General features: G+C 44.8%; 1 protein-coding gene and 1 pseudogene across 1 annotated transcript in view; both read left to right on the plus strand.

Moving 5' to 3' along the window:
• Positions 1–5,657: 5,657 nt before the first annotated feature.
• Positions 5,658–6,867, plus strand: LOC103270974 (annotated as a pseudogene).
• A 1,488-nt stretch (positions 6,868–8,355) lies between these two features.
• The window catches only part of MRAP (melanocortin 2 receptor accessory protein), a 22,190-nt gene continuing 9,783 nt past the window's right edge, over positions 8,356–20,762 (plus strand). Inside the window, exon 1 of the mRNA XM_008068459.1 lies at positions 8,356–8,461. Within this exon, the coding sequence (XP_008066650.1) occupies positions 8,356–8,461 (106 nt within the window). The remainder of the gene's footprint in view (positions 8,462–20,762) is intronic.

A 20,762-nucleotide genomic window follows, 5' to 3' on the forward strand; every position in this document is an offset into this window, starting at 1 on the left:
CTCCCGGCCACCGCAGCCTCGACCCGCTGGGCCTAATTTTTTATTTATTGTAGAGATGAGGTCTCACCAAGTTGCCCAGGCGGGTCTCGAACCCGCGGGCTCAGGCAATGCACTCACCTCAGCCTCCCAAAGCACGGGATTACAGGCTGAGCCACCGAGCCCGGCTAAGAATTACTCCTTAAAACCACAGTGTAAATCCCAATAACTTAAAAATGTAATTTCCTTAGAAAGAGGCAATTGATCCAAGTTTTGTTATATTTGGGGTTTTATTTTTTTAATGGTCCTTTTTTTGTTTGAGTTGGAGTCTCACTCTGTCGCCCAGACTGGAGTGCAGTGGCTACTCCCGGCCACCGCAGCCTCGACCTGCTGGGTTGCGGCGATCCTTCCGCCTCAGCCTTCCAAGTAGCCGGAATTACAGGCATGCGCTACCAGCCCGGCTGATTTTTTGGTTTATTGTAGAGATGAGGTCTCGCCAAGTTGCTCAGGCGGGTCTCAAACCCGCGGGCTCAGGCAATCCACTCACCTCAGCCTCCCAAAGCGCGAGATTACAGTCTGAGCCACGGAGCCGGCAATGGTCCTTTTTAAAACAATATTTATTTTGTTTGTTTACAGATTTTTTTTTTAAGTCAAGTTCTCCTCTGTTGCCAGGCTGGCGTGCAGGGGCATGATCACAGCTTATCACAGCCCTGGGGCTCAAGTGATTCTTCTGCTTCAGCCTCCTGAGTAGCTGAGACTACACGCCCATGCCACCATACCTGGCTAATTTTTTGATGTTTTGTAGAGACAAGGTCTTGCTATGTTGACTAGACTGTGCCCAAATTCCTGAACTCAATCGATCCTCCCACTTAGGCCTCCCAATGTGCTGGATCACAGGTGTGAGCCCCCACACCCAGCTATCTTTGTTTACAGAATTTTGGGGTAAAATTTACATACAGTGGGCCAGGCTTGGTGGCTCAGCCTGTAATCCCAGCACTTTGGGAAGTCGAGGAGAGTGGATTGCCTGAGCCTGTGGGTTCGAGACCAGCCCGTGCAACCTGGAGAACTCATCTCTACAATAAATAAATAAAAAATTAGCGAGGCATGGTAGCACGCACCTGTAATTCCAACTACTTGGAAGGATGAGGTGGAAGGATCGTCAGAGCCCTGCAAGTCGATACTGGGTTGACCCTGAGTATGCCACTGCACTCCAGCCTGGTTAACAGAGTGGGGCTTCAACTCAAAAAAAAAAAATTTGCATACACTAAAAAGCACAAATTGTTAGTGTGTAATTTTATATATATTTTCTGAGTCAGTGTCTCACTCTGTCACCCAGGCTGTAGTGCAGCGGCATGATCAAAGCTCCCCGCAGCCTTTAATTCCTTCCTGAGCTCAAGGAATCCTCCCACCTTGGCCTCCCAAAGTGCCGGGATTACAGGCATGAGCCACCACGCCCAATCTCAATGTACAGTTGTATGAGTTTTGAAAAATGCATACACCCACATAACTCAGATCTGTATTGAAATACATGTGTTATTTTACATTGGAGATACCTTCGGAGAAATGCATCATTAGATGATTTCTTGTGAGACTATCACTTCACGTCTAGGCTGTATGATGTAACCCGTCGTTTGTAGGTTACAAACCTATACGGCATGTTTCTGCACTGAATACTGGAGGTAGTTGTAACACAATGGCAAATACTTGTGTATATTAACACAGAAAAGGTACGGTAAAAATACAGTCTTATAATCTTATAGAATCACCGTCACATATGCAATCCATCATTGACCAAGGGTTATTATGTGGCACATAAGTGAATAAAACATTTGTCATCCCCAGAAAGTTCCTTTTTGCCCCTTCCCAGTCTCTCTCCAATTGCCATCTCCAGAGGCAGTCACTTTAATTTTTTTTTTAAGATTTTTTCCACATAGCTTTGCTGATTCCAACATTTCACATATATAGAATGATCCTGTATGAAGCTACATGTGTCTGGCTTCTTTCTTTCTGGTTATACCATTTTGCATTTCCCTGAACAATCTGTGATTTCCATTTGTTCTATATACTTATTAACATTAATGTTACTGGTCTTTTTAATTTTATCCATTCTGTTCCGTGTAGAAGTGTCTTGTGGTGTTATTTGCATTTCCTTGATGACTTAAGATGTTGAGTACCTTTTCATGTGCTTATTGACTATTCACACGTCTTTCTTTGTAAAGTATCTATTCAAGTGTACTGTCATTTTATTAATGGGTTGTTTGTCTTTTTATTATTTATAAATAAATACAAATTCCTTATTTATATATCGAGTCAGGGCCTCACTCTGTCACCCAGACTGGAGTGTAGTGGCACAATCGCAGCTCACTGCAGCACTGATCTCCTGGGCTCAGGCAATGCTCCCACCTCAGTCTCCTGAGACTACAGGCACATGCCACCATGTCTGGCTAATTTTTTTTTTTTTTTTTTTTTTTGTAGAGATGAGGTCTCACCATGTTGCCCAGGCTAGTCAGATATATAATTTTTATATATTTTTTCCAGTATGTGGCTTGCCTATTCATTTTCTTGATGATGTCTTTTGATTAAAAAAAGTTTTGAATTTAAGCAAAATGTAATTTATCAACATGTCAATTTCAATTTTTTGAAAAGTTTCTTGGATTATGATTGGGATTATATTAAATTGATAGGACAATTTAGGGTCATTTGACATATTCTTTCTTTCTTTCCTTCTTTCTTTCTTACTTTCCTTCTTCTTTTTTTATTTTTTTAACAGAGGGTCTCAGTCTGTTTCCCAGGCTGGAGTGCAGTAGCACCATCACAGCTCACTGCAGCCTTAACCTCCTAGGCTCACGAGATCCTTCTGCCTCAGTCTCCCAAGTAACTGGGACTATAGGCGTGTACCACCATCCCTGGCTAATTTTTTTAAATATATTTTTTGTAAAGACAAAGTCCTGCTATGTTGCCTTGACTGCCTCAGTCTCCCAAAGTGCTGTGATTACTGGTGTGAGCCACCATGCCCACACTGACATCTTAATAACACTGAATTTTGATAGCTTCTTTCACTCATGCCACCAGTTCTTGCATGTCTCCTTTTCTTTTCTCCCTTCTTTCTCTAACAAACTTTGTTTGAAAACTTTTTTTAAAATACTGAATTTTTAAACTCATGAACCTGGCATCTCTCCATATATTTTAGGTCTTATTTCATTTCTCTCAGTAATATCTTACAGTTTTTAGTCTTTCACAGCTTTTGTTAATTTTATTCCTATGTATTTTATATTTTTTGACACTAGCAGAAAACATTCATAATTGTATCAAAAAGTATAAATTACAGTTGAAAATAATGCATAATCTGTAGCTGTTGGGTTCAGGGAAAAGCAACTAGATCTAAAATGAGGGATAGTGGTATTTACTTGTGCGGCCAAGGTAGCCCAATGTACCACAGAATGGGAGTCTTCAAGAACAGAAATTTAATTTCTCACAGTTCCAGAGGCTAGAAATCCAAGATCAAGGTGTAGTGGGGTTGATTTCATCTGAGGTCTCTTGTGACTGGTAGATGGCTATCTTCTCCAGGTGTCCTCACAGTGTCTTCCCTGTGTTCCTTTGTGTGTCCTAATCTTCTCTTCTTATAAAGACACAAGTCTCATGGAAGTAGGCCCCTTGCTCTTGGCCTTTTAACTTTATCACCTCTGTAAAGACTCTGTCTCCAAATCACATCCAGTCACATTCGAAGGTACTGAGGGTGAGGGCATCAACAGATAAATGTTGGGAGGTCATGGATCAGCCTAGAATAATAGCGTTGTTTATATAGTGCTGTACACATCTAGGAGGGTGTACACAGCAGTGTATACCGAAACATCTGGAAGAATGCAGTGTATGCAGGGTGTAAGAGTGTCTTTTTGTGAAATTGTGGTAAAATAAGAAACAGATACAGTCATGTGTCACTTAACAACAGGAGTATTTGTCATAGGCAATTTTGTCATTGGGTAAACTTTGCGAAGTGTGATTACACAAGCCCAGATGGCATGGCCCACTCCACACCTAGGCTAAGTGGTCTAGCTCATTGCTCCCAGACTGTCAGCCTGTACAGCATATGACTGCACTGAATACAGTTGTAACACAAGGGTAAGAATTTGTGTATTTAAACATAGAAAATATATAGTAAAAGTACACTAGAGGCTGGGCACGTTGGTTCATGCCTATAAACCGAGCACTTTGGGAGGCCAAAGCCAGAGGATTGCTTGAGTCCAGGAATTGAAGACCAGCCTGGGCAACATGATAAGACTTCATCTCAACAATTAATCAAAAAATTAGCCAGGCATGGTGGCACACACCTATAGTTCCAGCCACTTGGAAGGCTGAGGAGAAAGGATTGCCTGAGTCCAGCAGGTGGAGGCTGTGGTAGCCGTGAGCATGCACTCCAGTCTGAGCCACAGAGTGAGACCAAGTCAAAAAAGGGTTTTAAAGGACATTATAAAAGATTTTTAAATTATACACCTGTATAGGGCACTCAACATGAGTACAGCTTGCAGGACTGGAAGTTGCTCTGTGAGTCAGTGAGTCGTGAAGGCCAAGACATTCCTGTCTACTACTGTAGACTTTGTGAACACTGTGCATTTAGGCTACATAATATCTGTTTTTAAAATGTGTTACAATATTGTTATTGCTTCGCCATCACTAGGAAATAGGAATTTTTCAGCTCTATGACAGTCTTATGTCATATATGCAGCCCATCACTGACCGAAACATGGTTTTGGGTCTTTGTCCTTGGTACCTGGCACAAGACTCCAATAACCCTTGGAACTTCTGAGGGGTAAGAAGAGCATCTTTATTATTGTAATAACCCACTTTCAACTATACCTGAGTTTATGCTGATGAGGCGGCACTTGGAGAATAGAGACTGGTTGTCAGAGGAAACTGTGTGATTAGAGGGTCAGAAATTTCCTCCCCACCCGGAACCTCTGGAGAGAAGAGATGGGTTGGGAATTGAGTCCAATCACAACAGCCAGTGACTTCATCATGCTTGTGTCATGGACTCTTCACAGTGGCCAATGACTTAATCACACCTATGTCATGGAACCTCCACAACAGCCAGTGACTAAGTCACACCCATCATGGAACCTCTACAGTGGTCAGGACTTAATCAGTCAGGCCTGTACCATGGCACCTTCATAAGAACCCTAAATAAGGGGGAGTTCAGAGAATGTCCAAGTTACTGAACATTAAGGTGCTAGGGTGTGTGTCCCTGGAGAGGGCCTGGAAAAATCTGTGTCCCTTGCTCATCCCTCACCCTATGTCTTCCGTCTGGCTGCTCCTGAGTCGTATCTCTTTATGATGAACATGTAACCTAGAAAGTAAATCATTTTTCTGAGTTCTGTGAGTCACTCCAGCAAATGACCTGAGGACGGGGTTGTGGGATCTCTAGGTTTCTAGCCTGTCAATCAGAAATACAGATGTGTGACTGGCATCTGAAGTGGGGGCAGTCTTGTGGGACTGAGCTCTTAACCTGTAGGGTCTGTGACAACTCTGGGCAGTTAGTGTCAGAACTGAGTTAGATTGTAGGACACCCAATCAGAGTCTGCGTTAGAGTGAGAAATCGCTCGGTGCTCTTGCCAGGCATCCACGTGTGAGTGACATTGTCTTTAAACCATGCATGACAATCCCTGATGCACTGCCGTGATGCCCAGGGAAGACAGGGCGATGCTTCATTGTGGGCACAGACAATGTGGGCTCCAAGCAGATGCAGCAGATCCGCATGTCCCTCCGAGGGAAATCTGTGGTGCTGATGGCCAAGAACACCATGATGTTCAAGGCCATCTGAGGGCATCTGGAAAACAACCCAGCTCTGGAGAAACTGTTGCCTCATGTTCAGGGAAACGTAGACTTTGTGTTCACCATGGAGGACCTCACTGAGATCAGGGACATGCTGCTGGCTAACAAGGTGCCAGCTGCTGCCTATGCTGGTGCCGTTGTGCCATGTGAAGTCACTGTGTGCCAGCCCAGAACACCGGTCTGGAACCTGAGAAGACCTTCTTCCAGGCTTTAGGTATCACCACTGAAATCTCCAGAGACACCACTGAAATCCTGAGTGATGTGCAGCTGATTAAGACTGGAGACAAGCCAGGCTTGGTGGCTCAGCCTGTAATCCTGCGCTTTGGGAGGCTGAGGTGAGTGGATTGCCTGAGCCTCAGGGTTCAAGACCCACCTGGGCAACTTGGCGAGACCTCATCTCTACAATAAATCAAAAATTAGCTGGGCGTGGTAGCTCGCACCTGTAGTTCCAGCTACTTGGAAGGCTGAGGCGGAAGGATCGCCGGAGCCCAGCAGGTTGAGGCTGCGGTGGCCGGGAGCAGCCACTGCACTCCAACCTGGGCGACAGAGTGAGATTCCAACTCAAAAAAAAAAAAAAGACTGAAGACAAGGTGGAAGTCAATGAAGCCACACTGCTGAACACTCTGAACATCTCCCTGTTCTCCTTTGGGCTGATCATCCAGCAGGTGTTTGACCATGGCAACATCTACAACCCTGAAGTGCTTGACCTCACAGAGGAAACTGCATTCTCATTTCCTGAAGGGTGTTCACCATGTTGCCAGTATTTGTCTGCAGATTGGTTATCCAACTGTTGCATCAGTACCCCATTCTGTTATCAGTCGATACAAACGAGTCCTGGCTTTGTCTGTGGAGGCTGATGACACCTTCCCACTTGCTGAAAAGGTCAAGGTCTTCTTGGCTAATCTATCTGCCTTTGTGACTGCTGCCACTGCTGCTTTTGCAGCCACTGCAGCTCTGGCCAAGGATGAAGCCAAGGAAGAGTTGGAGGAGTTGGACAAGGATATGGGATTTGTTCTCTTTGACTGGTCACCAGAAAGCAACCAACTCAACCAGCTTTATTTGTAAAACAAGGAAATAAAGGCTACTTCTCTTTAAAAAAACAAAAACAAAGGAAGAAATTGCTTGGTTTGGAAAAACTCACACGTCTGGTGTCAGAAGCGTAGAGTGTAGAGGAAGCAGAACTGTACTTTTCAAGTGAGTCTCTCACTTTAGAAACCTAAGAGTGCATTCTGCCCCCTCTGATCAACAGAACCGCCTCAGAATGCTCCCCAAGGAATGCTTCAGTCATGGCAGCCTGATCAAACCAGCAAAGAGATTTCAGTTATCTGGGCTTACTGTCTACACATCAATGTCCAGCTTTACTCTGGCAATGTAGACCTGAGTCAAGAACACAAGAAATTTGCAGATATTGGAGGGAGAGACCCCAATAAGCCTGTACATTTTGACTTCCTAATTCCCAAAGACTAAATTCTAGGGGTCCTCTTTCATGTGGTCCTGCCCATTCCAGATATTCAGAATGTTCTTCTTAGCTGGACACAGTGGCTCACACCTGTAATTCCAGCACTTTGGGAGACTGAGATGGGAGGATTGCTTGAAGCCAGGAGTTTGAGACCAGCCTTGGCAACATAGGAAGAGCTCAATCTCTACAAAAAAATAAAAATATGAAATTAAAAAGAATATTCCTCTTGATAGTGTCTAAGGATCATGGAAGAGTGAGTGTGTAACTTGGAGTCAGGCCCTACGGAAACCCACAAGAATGCTCGACAACATTGTGTCACCCAAGAGCACTTGGGAAATGGTTAGATACTATTTTCCAAGCTCTCCATCCGCATGGGATCTTGACCCAGATAAACAGTGTCTTCAGTCTGGACAAATGCAGCTGACTGGTTCTTTGGGGCTTAGACAAAAGCTGAGAGGTGGATTCAATTGGAGTAGAGGGGTCTTTGGGTTTTAATGAATTGTCTGTGAGTATGTGACAGAAATTACAAGTTCAGGGTTGACATCACTCAACTTCTTCCCTGAGACATTGAATCTAAGCCAGTGGTTTGTTGCTTGCTTCATGGCACCAAGAATTGCTTAAATGTAAGTCAAGGGCACTGTCAGCCTCGCCTTTTGGTTTTATTAACTTTTCAAGTATTTAAAGGAAAAAGCAACCATCCTTCCTAGCCCTATTGGGTATCTTCTCTTTCAAGGGTTACCAGGCATCTGTATTCCTGCCCAGCTCTCTGTCCTTACACAGAGACAATTTTAGAGCTGCCCGGGACACCCATTCTCCTGCCTCTCCACTCTGCTTTGGAGTTTTATCAAGAAGGGCAGGATGACAGCCTCTGCTGTATGCTGTAGATGTCAGGCACCAGCCCTCCCCCCGCCCTTCCACCCCCCTCACCCCCGCTGCCGACCTTTCCTCCAGCCAACACTTTGATAAGCAGGGAGGCCTTGAGGCTGGAGACCCACAGACATACTTGGATGATTCTGCAGAAATCAGTGAGGCAATCTCCTGCTGTGAGTCTTCAAGTCCTAGGGCCCAGACGCCCGCTGGCCAGGGCTGCAGACATGGTCAATGGGACCAATGCCTCTGCCCCTTACTACAGCTATGAATACTACTTTGACTACCTGGATCTCATTCCTGTGGATGAGAAGAAGCTGAAAGCCCACAAACGTAAGTCTGAACTAAGAAGTCAGCCAGGCAGGGGTTGGAGGTCAGCCCAAATGATTGGGTAGGCTCGATTCTGTCCGCAGTTACCTCTTAACTGCAGTAGAGGCCATGGGGAAGCAGTGGTGTGGCCCAGGCACTCACAGGTACAAATGGGTGAGGACTTGGAGTGAAACTGTATCTCCTGTCTTCTGCAGTAAGTTTTGGAATTAACCTGCTAAGAAACTAATACACTTTGGAAGCAGAATCTTCTTTTTTTTTGAGTCGGAGTCTCACTCTGTCGCCCAGGCTGTAGTGCAATGGCATACTCACGGTCACCGCAGCCTCGATCTGCTGGGCTCAGGGGATCCTTCCACCTCAGCCTTCCAAGTAACTGTAACCACAGGCATGCGCCACCATGGCTGACTGATTTTTTGATTTATTGTAGAGACGAGGTCTCACCATGCTGCTCAGGCTAGTCTCGAACCTCTGAACTCAGGTAATCCTCTTACTTCTGCCTCCCAAAGTGCTGGGATTACAAGTGTGAGTCACTGCGCCCAGTTAGAATCCTCTTTTTAGATATATTTCTTGATAAGCTTTTATTTATTTGGGGTCCCAGTAAGCTAAATGAGTTTCTTCATGTTGTAGATTTTGCTTTTTCCTTTGTCTGTATTTGGATTTGGAAGAGTTATTTGCTCCACCCCTAAAATGTAGGGCTTAAGAATTTCTACAACAGCTCTTTCATCTTGCTATTCTCAGGAAGGACAAGCCAGCATGAACTGACATATTTTTATCAACCGCCATCCTGTTTCTTATCTCTTGGGTAATGTGGCACTTCATGGACAATCTTCTCTGATCAGTCCAGCTACTAGTCATGATAACAAGTTAGCGAAGGAAATGGGTATTAAAAAACAATGCCAGGAGCAGTTTCTCATGCCTGTAATTCCAGTACTTTTGGAAGCCCAGGTGGGTGGTGAGCCTAGGAGTTTCAGGCCAGCCTGGGCAACATAGTGAGACCTCATCTCTACAGAAAAAAAAAAATGGCCACGTGTGGTGGTACGCACCTGTAGTCCCAGCTACTTGGGATGCTGAGGCAGAAGGATCTGCTTGGGCCACAGAGTGAGACTCCAACTAAAAGTAAAAAACCAAAACCAAAACAAAACCTGGAATATTGGCTGTCTGCCCTGGAAACCCATTCACTGCCTATCCCATAAGAAGTCTTAGATTCCTTGGGTATTTCACACACTATAATCACTTACTATATCAAAAAGTAAATGCAGTTCTTTGACAGACTAGGGTGCTTATCATATGGAAGCAAAATAGTGGCACACCAGCTCAGAACTGGATGCCACTATTTTATTTATTTATTTATTTTTTGAGTTGGAGTCTCACTCTATCGCCCAGACTGGAGTGCAGTAGCCACTCCCGGCCACCGCAGCCTTGACCTGCTGGGCTCCGGCCATCCTTCTGCCTCAGCCTTCCAAGTAGCTGGAACTGCAGGCACGCGCTACCATGCCCAGCTAATTTTTGATTTATTGTAGAGATGAGGTCTCACCAAGTTGCCCAGGCGGGTCTTGAACCCGCGGGCTCAGGAAATCCTCTCACCTCGGCCTCCCAAAGTGCTGGGATTACAGGCTGAGCCACTGAGCCCAGCTGGATGCCACTATTTAATAAAGTGAGCCAAAGCCGAGGTAGAGCCCTTGGGGGCAGCCATCTAGACTATCTTGTCTCCAGTTTCATTTACAACTTCTAGAAGTCAAATGCACTTACCCATCCATGTCTGCTGAGGGTTTACCATGTCCCCAGCACTGTGCTAAATCTCTTAGGGGGAAGATAGGTTTGGGGAAGGTGTTTGTGTGTGCTTTTTTGTTTTTGTTTTTGATAGAGTCTCACTATGTTGTCTAGGCTAGTCTTAAACTCCTGTGCTCCCACATCCTCCCTCCTCAGCCTCCCAAGTAGCTGGGATGACAGGCATGTGCCACCTTGCCTAGCTTAGGTTTGGTGTGTGTGGTCTGATGGAGATAATCTTGACACTGAAAGGCAAATCCTTGTACATACTGTACAACTCACAATAAGAAAGGCATATAGAGAGAAAGCAGGATTGGAAGAAAAGCCCACTCGTAAATATTGCCAAAAGCTCAGAAGTTCAGGATACATGTTGATCTAGGCAAAATGTAGGCTTGTGTTCAGAAAAGTCTTTTCTTAAAATTTCTTTTTCTTTCTTTCTTTCTCTATTTTTTCTTTCTTTTTTCTAACTCCTATGTGATACAGAGATGTCTTTTTCAAATTAGCCAGGCACACGTGGCTTACATCTGTAATCCCAATTGTGTGGCAGAGGCAAGAGGATTGCCTGAGCCCACGACCAGTCTGGGCAACTTGGTGAGACCTCATCTCTATAGTAAATAAAAAAGTTAGCCGGGTATTGTGGTGCACACCTGTAATCCCAGCCATTTGGAAGGCTGAGGTGAAAGGATTGCCCGAGCCCAGCAGGTCGAGGCTGCAGTGGCTGTGATCATGCCACTGTACTCCAGCCTGGGTGACAGAATGAGACCCTTACTCAAAAAAAGTTAAATTGAATTAAATTAAATGAGTACAAAGTAGTTGCAGTCCAGCTTTAGGCACTCCCATCATTTTATGCACCAGATATCTCATTGGGTCACTGCCTAGGCTCGAAAGCTACTTCTCACTGCTCTGGGTCAGGGGACTGCTGACCATCTTAAAAATCTGCAATCTCGACCTTCTGTACCACAAACAACTTCCATTTCTGGGAAAAGTAGTTGATGTTCTCTAAGTTGTGTATGAGATTTGAAAAGATGTTCTCTCTTGCACACAGGAACTAGAGTTGGAAGTTTACAGCTCGTTGAGCTTAGAAATGAGGTGAAATTAAAAAGTCCTCCCCAAGCTCCCAAATCTAATAAGACCATCTCAGTGAGGAAATTGTTGCCAGTGAGGGGCCAGTCCCTGGGTTCCTAGACACCCTACATGTTTGAGGGTGAACATCTAGAGGAAGAGGCTAGTTCCTGGATCCTCCCTATGTAGATTAAACAGCTATTGGTATTTGTAGAAGTTATTTAAGTTATGTTCTTTAGGGGACAGACATAATAACTCTCTCCCAAATCTGTGTACAGACTGTAGAAAATATGAAATTCATATTTTGGACACAGTCACCCAGCTTATTGGAGACTCAAGCAAATTAAACTCTATCGAAAAATCTGCCATTTGCTGTGGCTGTAGCTATCATCCCACCTTGGCCTCCCAAAGTCCTGTAATCCCAGCACTTTGGGAGGCCAAGGTGGGAAGATAGCTTAAGTCCAGAAGTATGGGACCAGCCTGGGCAACATAGCAAGATCTTGTCTCTACAAAAATATCAACACAATTTGCCAGGCATGGTGGTCACGAGACTCTGACTCAAAAAGAAGAAATCTATCTTAAAAAATATTTTCCCTCCAAAGTGTCTTAGTTTCTTAGGAGGTTAATTTCAAAATGATAACAGATACCATTTACCTCTAGCCCCAAGATGTCGGAAGTCTTTGAAACCCACAGAGAGATATGCTTATTCAGGCTTCTTTTATTTCTGTGTGTATTCCAAGTATCCCAATCTTTGTAAATATTAACTAAATTCAATATTTATTTATTTATGTTTTGAGCTGGGGTCTCACTCTGTCACCCAGGCTACAGTGCAGTGGCACACTCACTGCTCACTGCAGCCCTGACCTCCTGGACTCAGGTGATTCTCCCACCTCAGCCTTCCAAGTAGCTGGGATTATCACCCATGCCTGGCAAATTTTATATATATATATATATATATATATATATATATATATATATATATATATATAATATATATATTTTATATTATATATATATATATTTTTTTTTTGGTAGAGATGATGTCTCATTATGTTGCCCAGGCTGGTCTTGAACTCCTGGGCTCAAGTAATCCTCTCACCTCGGCCTCCCAAAGTGCTGGGATTACATGCTTGACTCACTATGCCCAGAATTTAACTCTTTTTAAGTGGACAGTTTGACAGCATTAAGTCCTTCCATCCACTGAAGCTGATGTTTTCAGTTTCCCAAGTTGGCACTCTGTGCCCATTAAATAGCAACTCCCCATTTTTCCCTTCGCCAGGCTCTGCAACTTCTGTTCTACTTTTTGTCTCTATAAATTTGACTATTCTAGGAACCTGCTGTGGACTGTGTGTTTGTGGTCCCCAGAAACGCATAAGTTGAAGTGCTAATCCCCAGTGTGATGGTATTTGGAGGTGGGTTCTTTGGGAGGCGATCAGGTCTTGAAGGTGGAGCCCTCAGAATGGGATTCGTGCCCTTATAAAAAGAGACACAAGAGAGCTTGTTGGCTCTCTCTCTGTGCCATGTGAGGACGTAACCAGGAGGCAGGCTCTCATCAGGAACCAAACCTGCTAATATCTTGGGCTTCCCAACTTCCGGAACTGTGAGAAATAAATTTCTTTGAAGTCACCCAGTCTATGGTATTTTTGTTACCGCAGCCTGAATCAACTCAGAGAGCACCTCATATAAGTGGAATAGGGCAGTATTTGTCCTTTTGTGACTGCCTTATCTCACTTGGCATAATGTCCTCAAGGTAACAAAGATCCTCTTGAAGAAGGTCATTTTGCCAGTTTATAAAGCCATGTGTCAGAAATAAATATATATATTTTTAAAAACCATTTTCAGGAAGCCACTATTGCAAATGTCACTTGAGATTGGCAGTCTCTTTTTCTTTTTTCTTTTTCTTAGAAATAGAGAGGGGGTTCTTGCTATGCTGCCTAGTCTGGTCTCAGACTCCTAGGCTCAAGCTATCCTCCTGCGTTGGCCTCCCAGAATGCTGGGATTATATGTTGACAGTCTCTTAACATCAAAAACACTCTCAGCACAGTGATGTAAATAAAACTAGTCATCAGCTGAAGACTATGAGAGGTGGCTGAGGGAACATGGGGACACCCCGGGTCACAGGGACAGTAGCCACAGCAGAATGTCCAGAGACTTGGTTACAAATTTGAATATGGGCACAGCTGAACTGGCATAGGAGCCCACTGTGGGGCATCCATGCCATTATCTTGTCAAAATGCTGCCGAGCCACCAGCAGTGCATGTGCTCAGTCTAGGGGGCACCTTCTCTCCCAGGATCTCCCCCATCCACTGGGTCCACTGGCTCCCTCACCCACATCTGAGATACACACAAGTTCACATCCCCCTGTCCTCTTGGCCCATCAGCCAAAGTTTCCTCTGCTATTGGTGCCAGACTTCTCCAATGAGTGCTCACTTTCCCTTCTATTTCCCGTCCTCTGCGTCCCTGCAATTAGACTCTGCCTTCCCCGCATCAGAAATCACCCTTCAGAAACATCAGTCAGCAGCGCTCACACCCTTCCTTTTCCTGGCTCCTACAACCCCCCATCTTCACTTCCTTCTCTTTCAATTGCTTGTTTCTTCCCCTGCAGCATTCCCCTTAGGGTGACTGTTTGGTCTGAGTATTTGTGTTCCCCTCAAATTCATGTGTTGAAACCTCACCCCCAGTGTGATGGCATTGGTACTTGGAAGTGAGGCCTTTGGGAGATGATCAGGTCATGAGAGTATTAGAAGGTGGGGACTTTAGAAGGTGATGAAGTAATGAGGGTGGAACCCTCATGAATGGGATTAGTGCCCTTAGAAGGGCGGAAGATACCAAGTTCTTCCCTTCTACCCTGTGAGGACACAGCAAAAAGTCACCCTCTATGAACTAGAGAGGCACTCACTGGTTGGTGGGACACAGTGGCTCATGCCTATAATCTCAGCACTTTGGGAAGCTGAGGTAGGAGGATTGCTTGAGCCCAGGAGTTCAAGAACAGCCTGGGCAACATAGTGAGACCTCGTCTCTACAGAAAATAAGAAAAAATTAACCGGGTGTGGTGATGCATGCTTGTAGTCCCAACTACTCAGGAGGCTGAGGTGGAAGAATTTTCTGAGCCCAGGAGTTCAAGGCTGTGGCAAGCCATGATCCTGCCACTACACTCTAGACTAGGCATCTGAGTGACATTGTGACAACAACAACAAAAACAAAACCTATACAGATTTCAGAGCCTGGGGGAAGAAGAAAAAAACCTTTTTTTTAAAGAAGCAGCAGCAGCATGTGGGGGTGCTGGGCCCAAAGAAGTCAAGTGACTTGTTCAAGGGCACCCAGTATATTTGAAAAGCTGGGGCTTAAAGTCCTGGTTCCAATACCTCCAGGGCTCTTCTCAGGACATTTGGTGTGGTTAGTGGGAGAGTCTTACCAGGATATTGATTCGGGGAACAGGAACCTGGAGCCAGCTCCTGAAAAGTGCCCAGCACAGGCAGACAATGCATCTTTGTAAAATAAGTGGGAAAAAAAAAACCCACTAATGTGAAATAGGCAGCTCTCGCATACATGATTAACTTTCATGATGAATGTCTATGTCAGTTATCCATTATTGCCACTCAGCTCTGAAGGTACCTGTCAAAATATACCACGAAAGAAATGATGAATTCTTAATTGGGCATGGTGGTGCATATCTGTAGTCCCAGCTTGGGAGGCTGAAGGGGGAGGATCGCTTGATCCAGGAGTTGCCTAGGGTGCCCCATAGTTTCTTTATCTCTTATAGTTACTCTTTTATCATAGTTGAGAGTTCTTCATATTAAACTTCCCCGTTCAGCCCACTGTGTGGTTTCCATCTCCTGATTAGGTCCAGACTGTCACAATGCTTTTCTACTTTCTTCTCTTTTTAAATTTTGTTTAGAGTCAGGATCTTGCTCTGTGGCCTGGGCTGGAGTACAGTGTCATAATCATAACTGACTGCAACCACGAGCCCCTAGGCTCAGGCAGTCCTCCCACCACAGCCTCCTGAGTAGCTGGGACTACAAGCATGTACCACTGCACCCAGCTCCTTCTAGTCTTTTTGTTTGTGCAACTGCATAAATGTCCTGAAAGAGCACTGCCCTGCAAACCTACTTAGTGGTGCCAGTTCTCTCACTGCCTCATAGTTTCACCACTCGCTATTACATTTTGAAAAACGTCTACCAGTCACTTTAGTTACCATGCTAACATCCAGTCCCTTGAAATACATTTCTAAGGTGTTTAAAAACAAACCATCCTTGAATGACACTCAAAGTTAGAGTTTCCTCTTTCTCCAGCATGGGGAAGGGGCGTTTTTCCTTTCTTTGCTCTGCCAGTTCCTTCCACTATTCTCAGAGGCTATCCCCACGTGAACTCACTCTTGTGGGAGGCCTGCTGCCCCTCCATAGTCCCTGTAGGCCAGCTCCAGGCTGGCCCTGAGCCTGCACTCCCCTGGAGACCCTCTGCTGGGCCTTGAACTCTATCTACACAGCTTTGCTCCTAGATGCCAGGACAACAGCCTCCTCCACTCTGCTGATACCAACCACTGAGTCTCTCACTCTGGAGATTTTCTTGAGCACATGTTAGACTCCAACCCACTGTGCCCACCCACTGTAGAGGACACTGCAGAGGGCGCTAGAGAGGCCCTATTGACTTAAGAGCAGAAAAGCCCTTCCCACCCTCTCCTACAGGGTGAGAGTCATGAGAGACTCCACACACCATCCATCATCTCCAAAGAAAATTCTCAAGAGCCAAGCATCACAAAATCAGGTTTTAAGCAGTTGGCACCTGTCTTAGACTGCTCAGGTGATTATAATAAAATAGCACAGACTGGGCGGTACAAACAACAGAAAATTTTATTTTCTCACGGTTCTGGAGGCCTCGAGTCCAAGATCAAGATGACAGCAGAGTTGGTGTCTGATGAGAGCCAGCTTCCCAGTTTGTAAACTGCCACCTTTCTGCTATGTCATTACACGGCCTCTCCTCAGTGCTTATGTAGAGAGAGAGGCATTCTATGTCTCTTCTTCTTCTTATAAGGGCACCGATCCCATCATGGGGCCCCACCGTCATGACCTCATCAATCCCAAAGGCCCCACCTCCAAACACCATCACAGTGGAGGTTAGGGCTGTGACCTATACATTTTGGAGGAACATAAGCATTTAGACTATGACAACACCTTTGTCTTGAAGTTCAGATGAAACAGCATCTACTATTAATATCCTATCATATATGTACATATATATTTCAAATAGTATCTCACTGTGTGTGTTTTGTACTTTGTTCTTATTACCCTAGTAAGATTTTGTTTTCCCATGTCCTTAGCTATTCTTTCAGCTGGGTGCAGTGACTAATACCTGTAATCCCAGCACTTTGGGAGGCTGAGGCGGGAGGATGACTTGAGCCCATAAGTTTGAGTCCAGCCTGAGAAACATAGTGAGACCTCGTCTCTACAAAAGGTCAAAAAATTAGCTGGACATCGTGGTGTGCACCTGTAGTTCCAGCTACTTGGGAGACTGAGGAAAAAGGATCGCCTGAGCCCAGGAGTCAAGGCTGCAGTGAGCTGAGCTGTGATTTTGCCACTGTACTCCAGCCTGGGTAATAAAGAACCCAGCCTGGCCTGCCACGTTTCTTCTGGGCTCAAGCAATCCTCCCACCTTGAACTCCCAAAAGGTTGTGGTGGGATTACAGGAATGAATCATCATTCCTGGCCTCCAGATTCAATCCTTGTGCTGGGTAGAGGAGGAGTCAAATGGAAAGAAAAATACCCAGAACTCATATGATAACCTAATAAGCAGGAAGGATTTTAAAATTTTTGTGTTCAGCCAGGCTCGGTGGCTCAGCCTGTAATCCTGCGCTTTGGGAGACTGAGGTGAGTGGATTGCCTGAGCCCTCGGGTTCAAGACCCGCCTGGGCAACTTGGTGAGACCTCATCTCTACAATAAATAAAAAATTAGCTGGGCATGGTAGCGCGTGCCTGTAGTTCCAGCTACTTGGAAAGGCTGAGGTGGAAAGGATTGCCGGAGCCCAGCAGGTCGAGGCTGCGGTAGCCGGGAGCGGCCACTGCACTCCAGTTTGGGCAACAGAGTGAGACTCCAACTCAAAAATAAATAAATAAATAAAATAAAATTTTTGTGTTCATGCCCAAGCTGGAATGTATTTCATCATGGTTGGTAGGTATTTGGAAACATCTAGGAATTTATATATATTTTTATATGGAGCAATCAGTGGTGAGTTTAAGGCTGTGGGCTGCCCTTTCCCAAGGCCAGTTTGGAATCTGTTGTGATTTTGTTACAGGAATTTCACAAGGATCTTACCCTTGTGATTTGCAGAAGTGGCTTCTGTTTCAAAGAAAGGAAGAATTCCCCCAATACTGCCAATACTTAGAAAATGCAAACCTGTTTCCAGCCCCTGTCTGAGCTGACTAGTTACATATGAGGTCTTCTATCTGTGCCCTTTTCAGAGACTAAACTTAGAAGAAAACTAATCTTGGCCAGGCACCATGGATCATGCTTGGAAATATAGTGCTTTCAGAAAATGTGGTTTGGGGGCAGGAGTGTAATCCTAGGACTTTAGGAGGCCAAGGCAGGAGGATCACTTGAGCCCAAGACTTCAAGGCCAGCCTAAGTGGATTGGGTTTTATACCATTGGGATATTTCAGATTTCTACAGGCATTAAGGCTCTTTTTCCTTTACAAAAATACTTCAAGGTTTGAGACTTTTAGCACCTAGATTAGTTCTGCCAAAGACTCTAAGGAAACAGTTACAAAAACTGAACAGGTGAGAGCCTCCTTCTCCCAGGCTCACACACTTGTCTGCGTCAGCCCTTGTCATTGTCCCCAGGTACTGAGCAGGAAAGGAAGACACCTTTCACAGAACACAATGTCTTCAGATAAGTGGAATTTAAATTTTGCTAGATCAAAAAGGCAGTCAGTAACCACTAGTCATTCTCTGTACTAAAATCACTTTTATCATGTTTGGTTGGAAAAGGCAGGTAAGAAAACACAGTTCTTTTTCCCTCTTACTACTGGAGTTTCACCCAAGTTTTTGGAGAGAACATTTTGTTCCGAGGGCAAGAACTGTTATTCCCAGTGTCAGAAACGTTTAGATATCCCTGGGCTTGTTTACACAACAAGAAGACGCAGGCTTATTGACAATGACAGGGCTCTAGCCACAGGAAACTCCCTCCCCCCCTTCCCCCTGTCCACCCTTTTTTTTTCATCTTTTTTCTTTTGGCTACCCTTCTCTTTCCTTCCTATTCTCTCCTCCTTTCTTTCCCTTCCTCTCTGGATCTGACAGAGTAGGCAGGTTAGACTAGGAAAACTTCAGGGCTGTAGGAAGGTTCCAAGCTCATTGATGTCTGTAGCAGCTGGTGCAGAACCAAGCATACAAGCAAGAGATCCAACTTAGGGAACTTCACACTATGAGGCCCTTATCAGAGACACCTGCAACACGGATGCTTGCCGTGGAGAGCTGACCACCAAGGGAGGAACCAGCTTAGAGACCCCTGTCTCATGATCATCATTTGCCAAGGTTGACCTCAGATAACCATACACTGTCATTATAATACTATTAGCATAAAATTACCCTGGAGAGCCTTCCACTTCCACCATGCACCTGATGCTATAGCAGTCCTGTATGACCCATAAGGCCAGAAACTTCCCTCCCCAAAGTGAGCGAGGGGTAGCAGAGACCACCCATTTCTAGGAAAAGCCTACCCTTAAACTGACTCCTCAACACCCATAAGAATAAAAGTGTATAGCTCAACAATTGTTGGGTATAGAAGCTGCAGCTTTCTGCATCTGTTTCTGCCCATTCTCCTCTTTTGAGAGCATCCTTGTCCTACGTGCTTATCCTACTTCTGTGTGCTTGTTTGCGAATTCTTTCCAAACGTGAACACAAGAACCCATTGCTGACGCTCTTATGCCAGGAGCAACACCCCTTCTCCTGGCAACATGTCCACACTGGTGGAATGAGGGGAGCTAGACACCAGCAGGAGAGTGACAAGGAGCGGTTCTGAATGGCACGGCCAGGCTTCACTTCATCTTGGAGGATTTCTCATCCTGACTTGAAATTCACACAAACACTCAGTCTAAGGGCTCCCGACTCAGAGTAGACACTTCCATTTTGTTAAGTGGAAACTGCTAAGCATCAGTTTCAGTTGTCCTCCAAATGCTACTCACATTTGAGTTCCAGAGTCGTAATAGAAAATTAATTTCAAGATTTTCTCTTATTGGGGAATACCAATGTGGTGAAGAGCCCAGGCTCTGGAGGTGAATGATTTGAATTCAAATGCTGGCTCAGTCATTTCCTAGCTATGTGATCTTGGGCAGTCTGGGGTTTTTACAGCTCTGAATCTGTTTGCTTATTTGCAAAATGAGGATAGTAGTACCTATTCTATAGGATGTTAGGATAATAAAATAAAATAATATGTATATATGATGCACATGGTGCAAGTTCTTATTTCCTGGTTATGAAATGATTTACAAATATAATTGAAATTATTTCTGTTAAGAAGGTTTTGTGATAAGTGATGTCACTGCATCCTTCAAGCTCATGAAAATGTAAGATATGAGTAAAGGTAATGATGGCATAGCTTGCTAGCTGTTGATTCTAGTATCTGCCCTTGTGTGCTTCCATAGCAACGGAACCCTTGCTTTTAGCTAGTCAGAAGGTCAACTGTGATAAACACTACACTTCCCAGACTCCTTTTCAGCAGAACCATGTGGCAAGTTTCAGGATGTGAGTGGAGCCCTCACAGGATAATTTCTCTCTCTCTCTGTCTCTCCCTCTCTCCCTCTCCCCCGCAATGAGGTCTCACTTTGTTGCCCAGGCTAGTCTCAAACTCCTGGGTTTCTGCCTCGGCCTCTCAAAGTGCTGGGATGACAGGCATGAACCACCACACCTGGCCAGAAACTTTCTCAATGAACGTATAAGAATTTAAAAATTCAACAGAAGACCGACCTTCAAAATAATCATCCTCTGAGTAGATTGCCTGAGCCCACGGGTTTGAGACCAGCCCGGGCAACTTGGCAAGACCTCATGTCTACAATAGATAAAAAAATTAGCCAGGTATGGTAGCATGCGCCTATAGTTCCAGCTACTTGGAAGGCTGAGGCGGAAGGATCGCTGGAGCCTGGCAGGTTGATGTTGGGGTAGCCATGAATGTGCCACTGCACTCTGGCCTGGGCAACGGAGTGAGAGACTCCAACTCAAAAAATCATCATCATTATCATCAGCATCCTACCTCTACCATGGAGTAAAATAATTTTTACTAAAATACATCTCTAGAACTCATCTTTTGGAATTACCTTTAAGGACTAGTTTATGAATTTCACACACACACACACACACACACACACACACACACACACACACACACTACATTATGAGATAATATCTCATTTTTGACATCCAAATGATGTCAATCTTTTTTTTTTTTTTTTTTGAGTTGGAATCTCACTCCGTTGCCCAAACTGGAGTGCAG

Source organism: Carlito syrichta, unplaced genomic scaffold (assembly GCF_000164805.1).
Source record: "Carlito syrichta isolate Samal-C Ts95f unplaced genomic scaffold, Tarsius_syrichta-2.0.1 Scaffold310961, whole genome shotgun sequence".
In the NCBI taxonomy this organism is placed as follows: domain Eukaryota; kingdom Metazoa; phylum Chordata; class Mammalia; order Primates; family Tarsiidae; genus Carlito; species Carlito syrichta.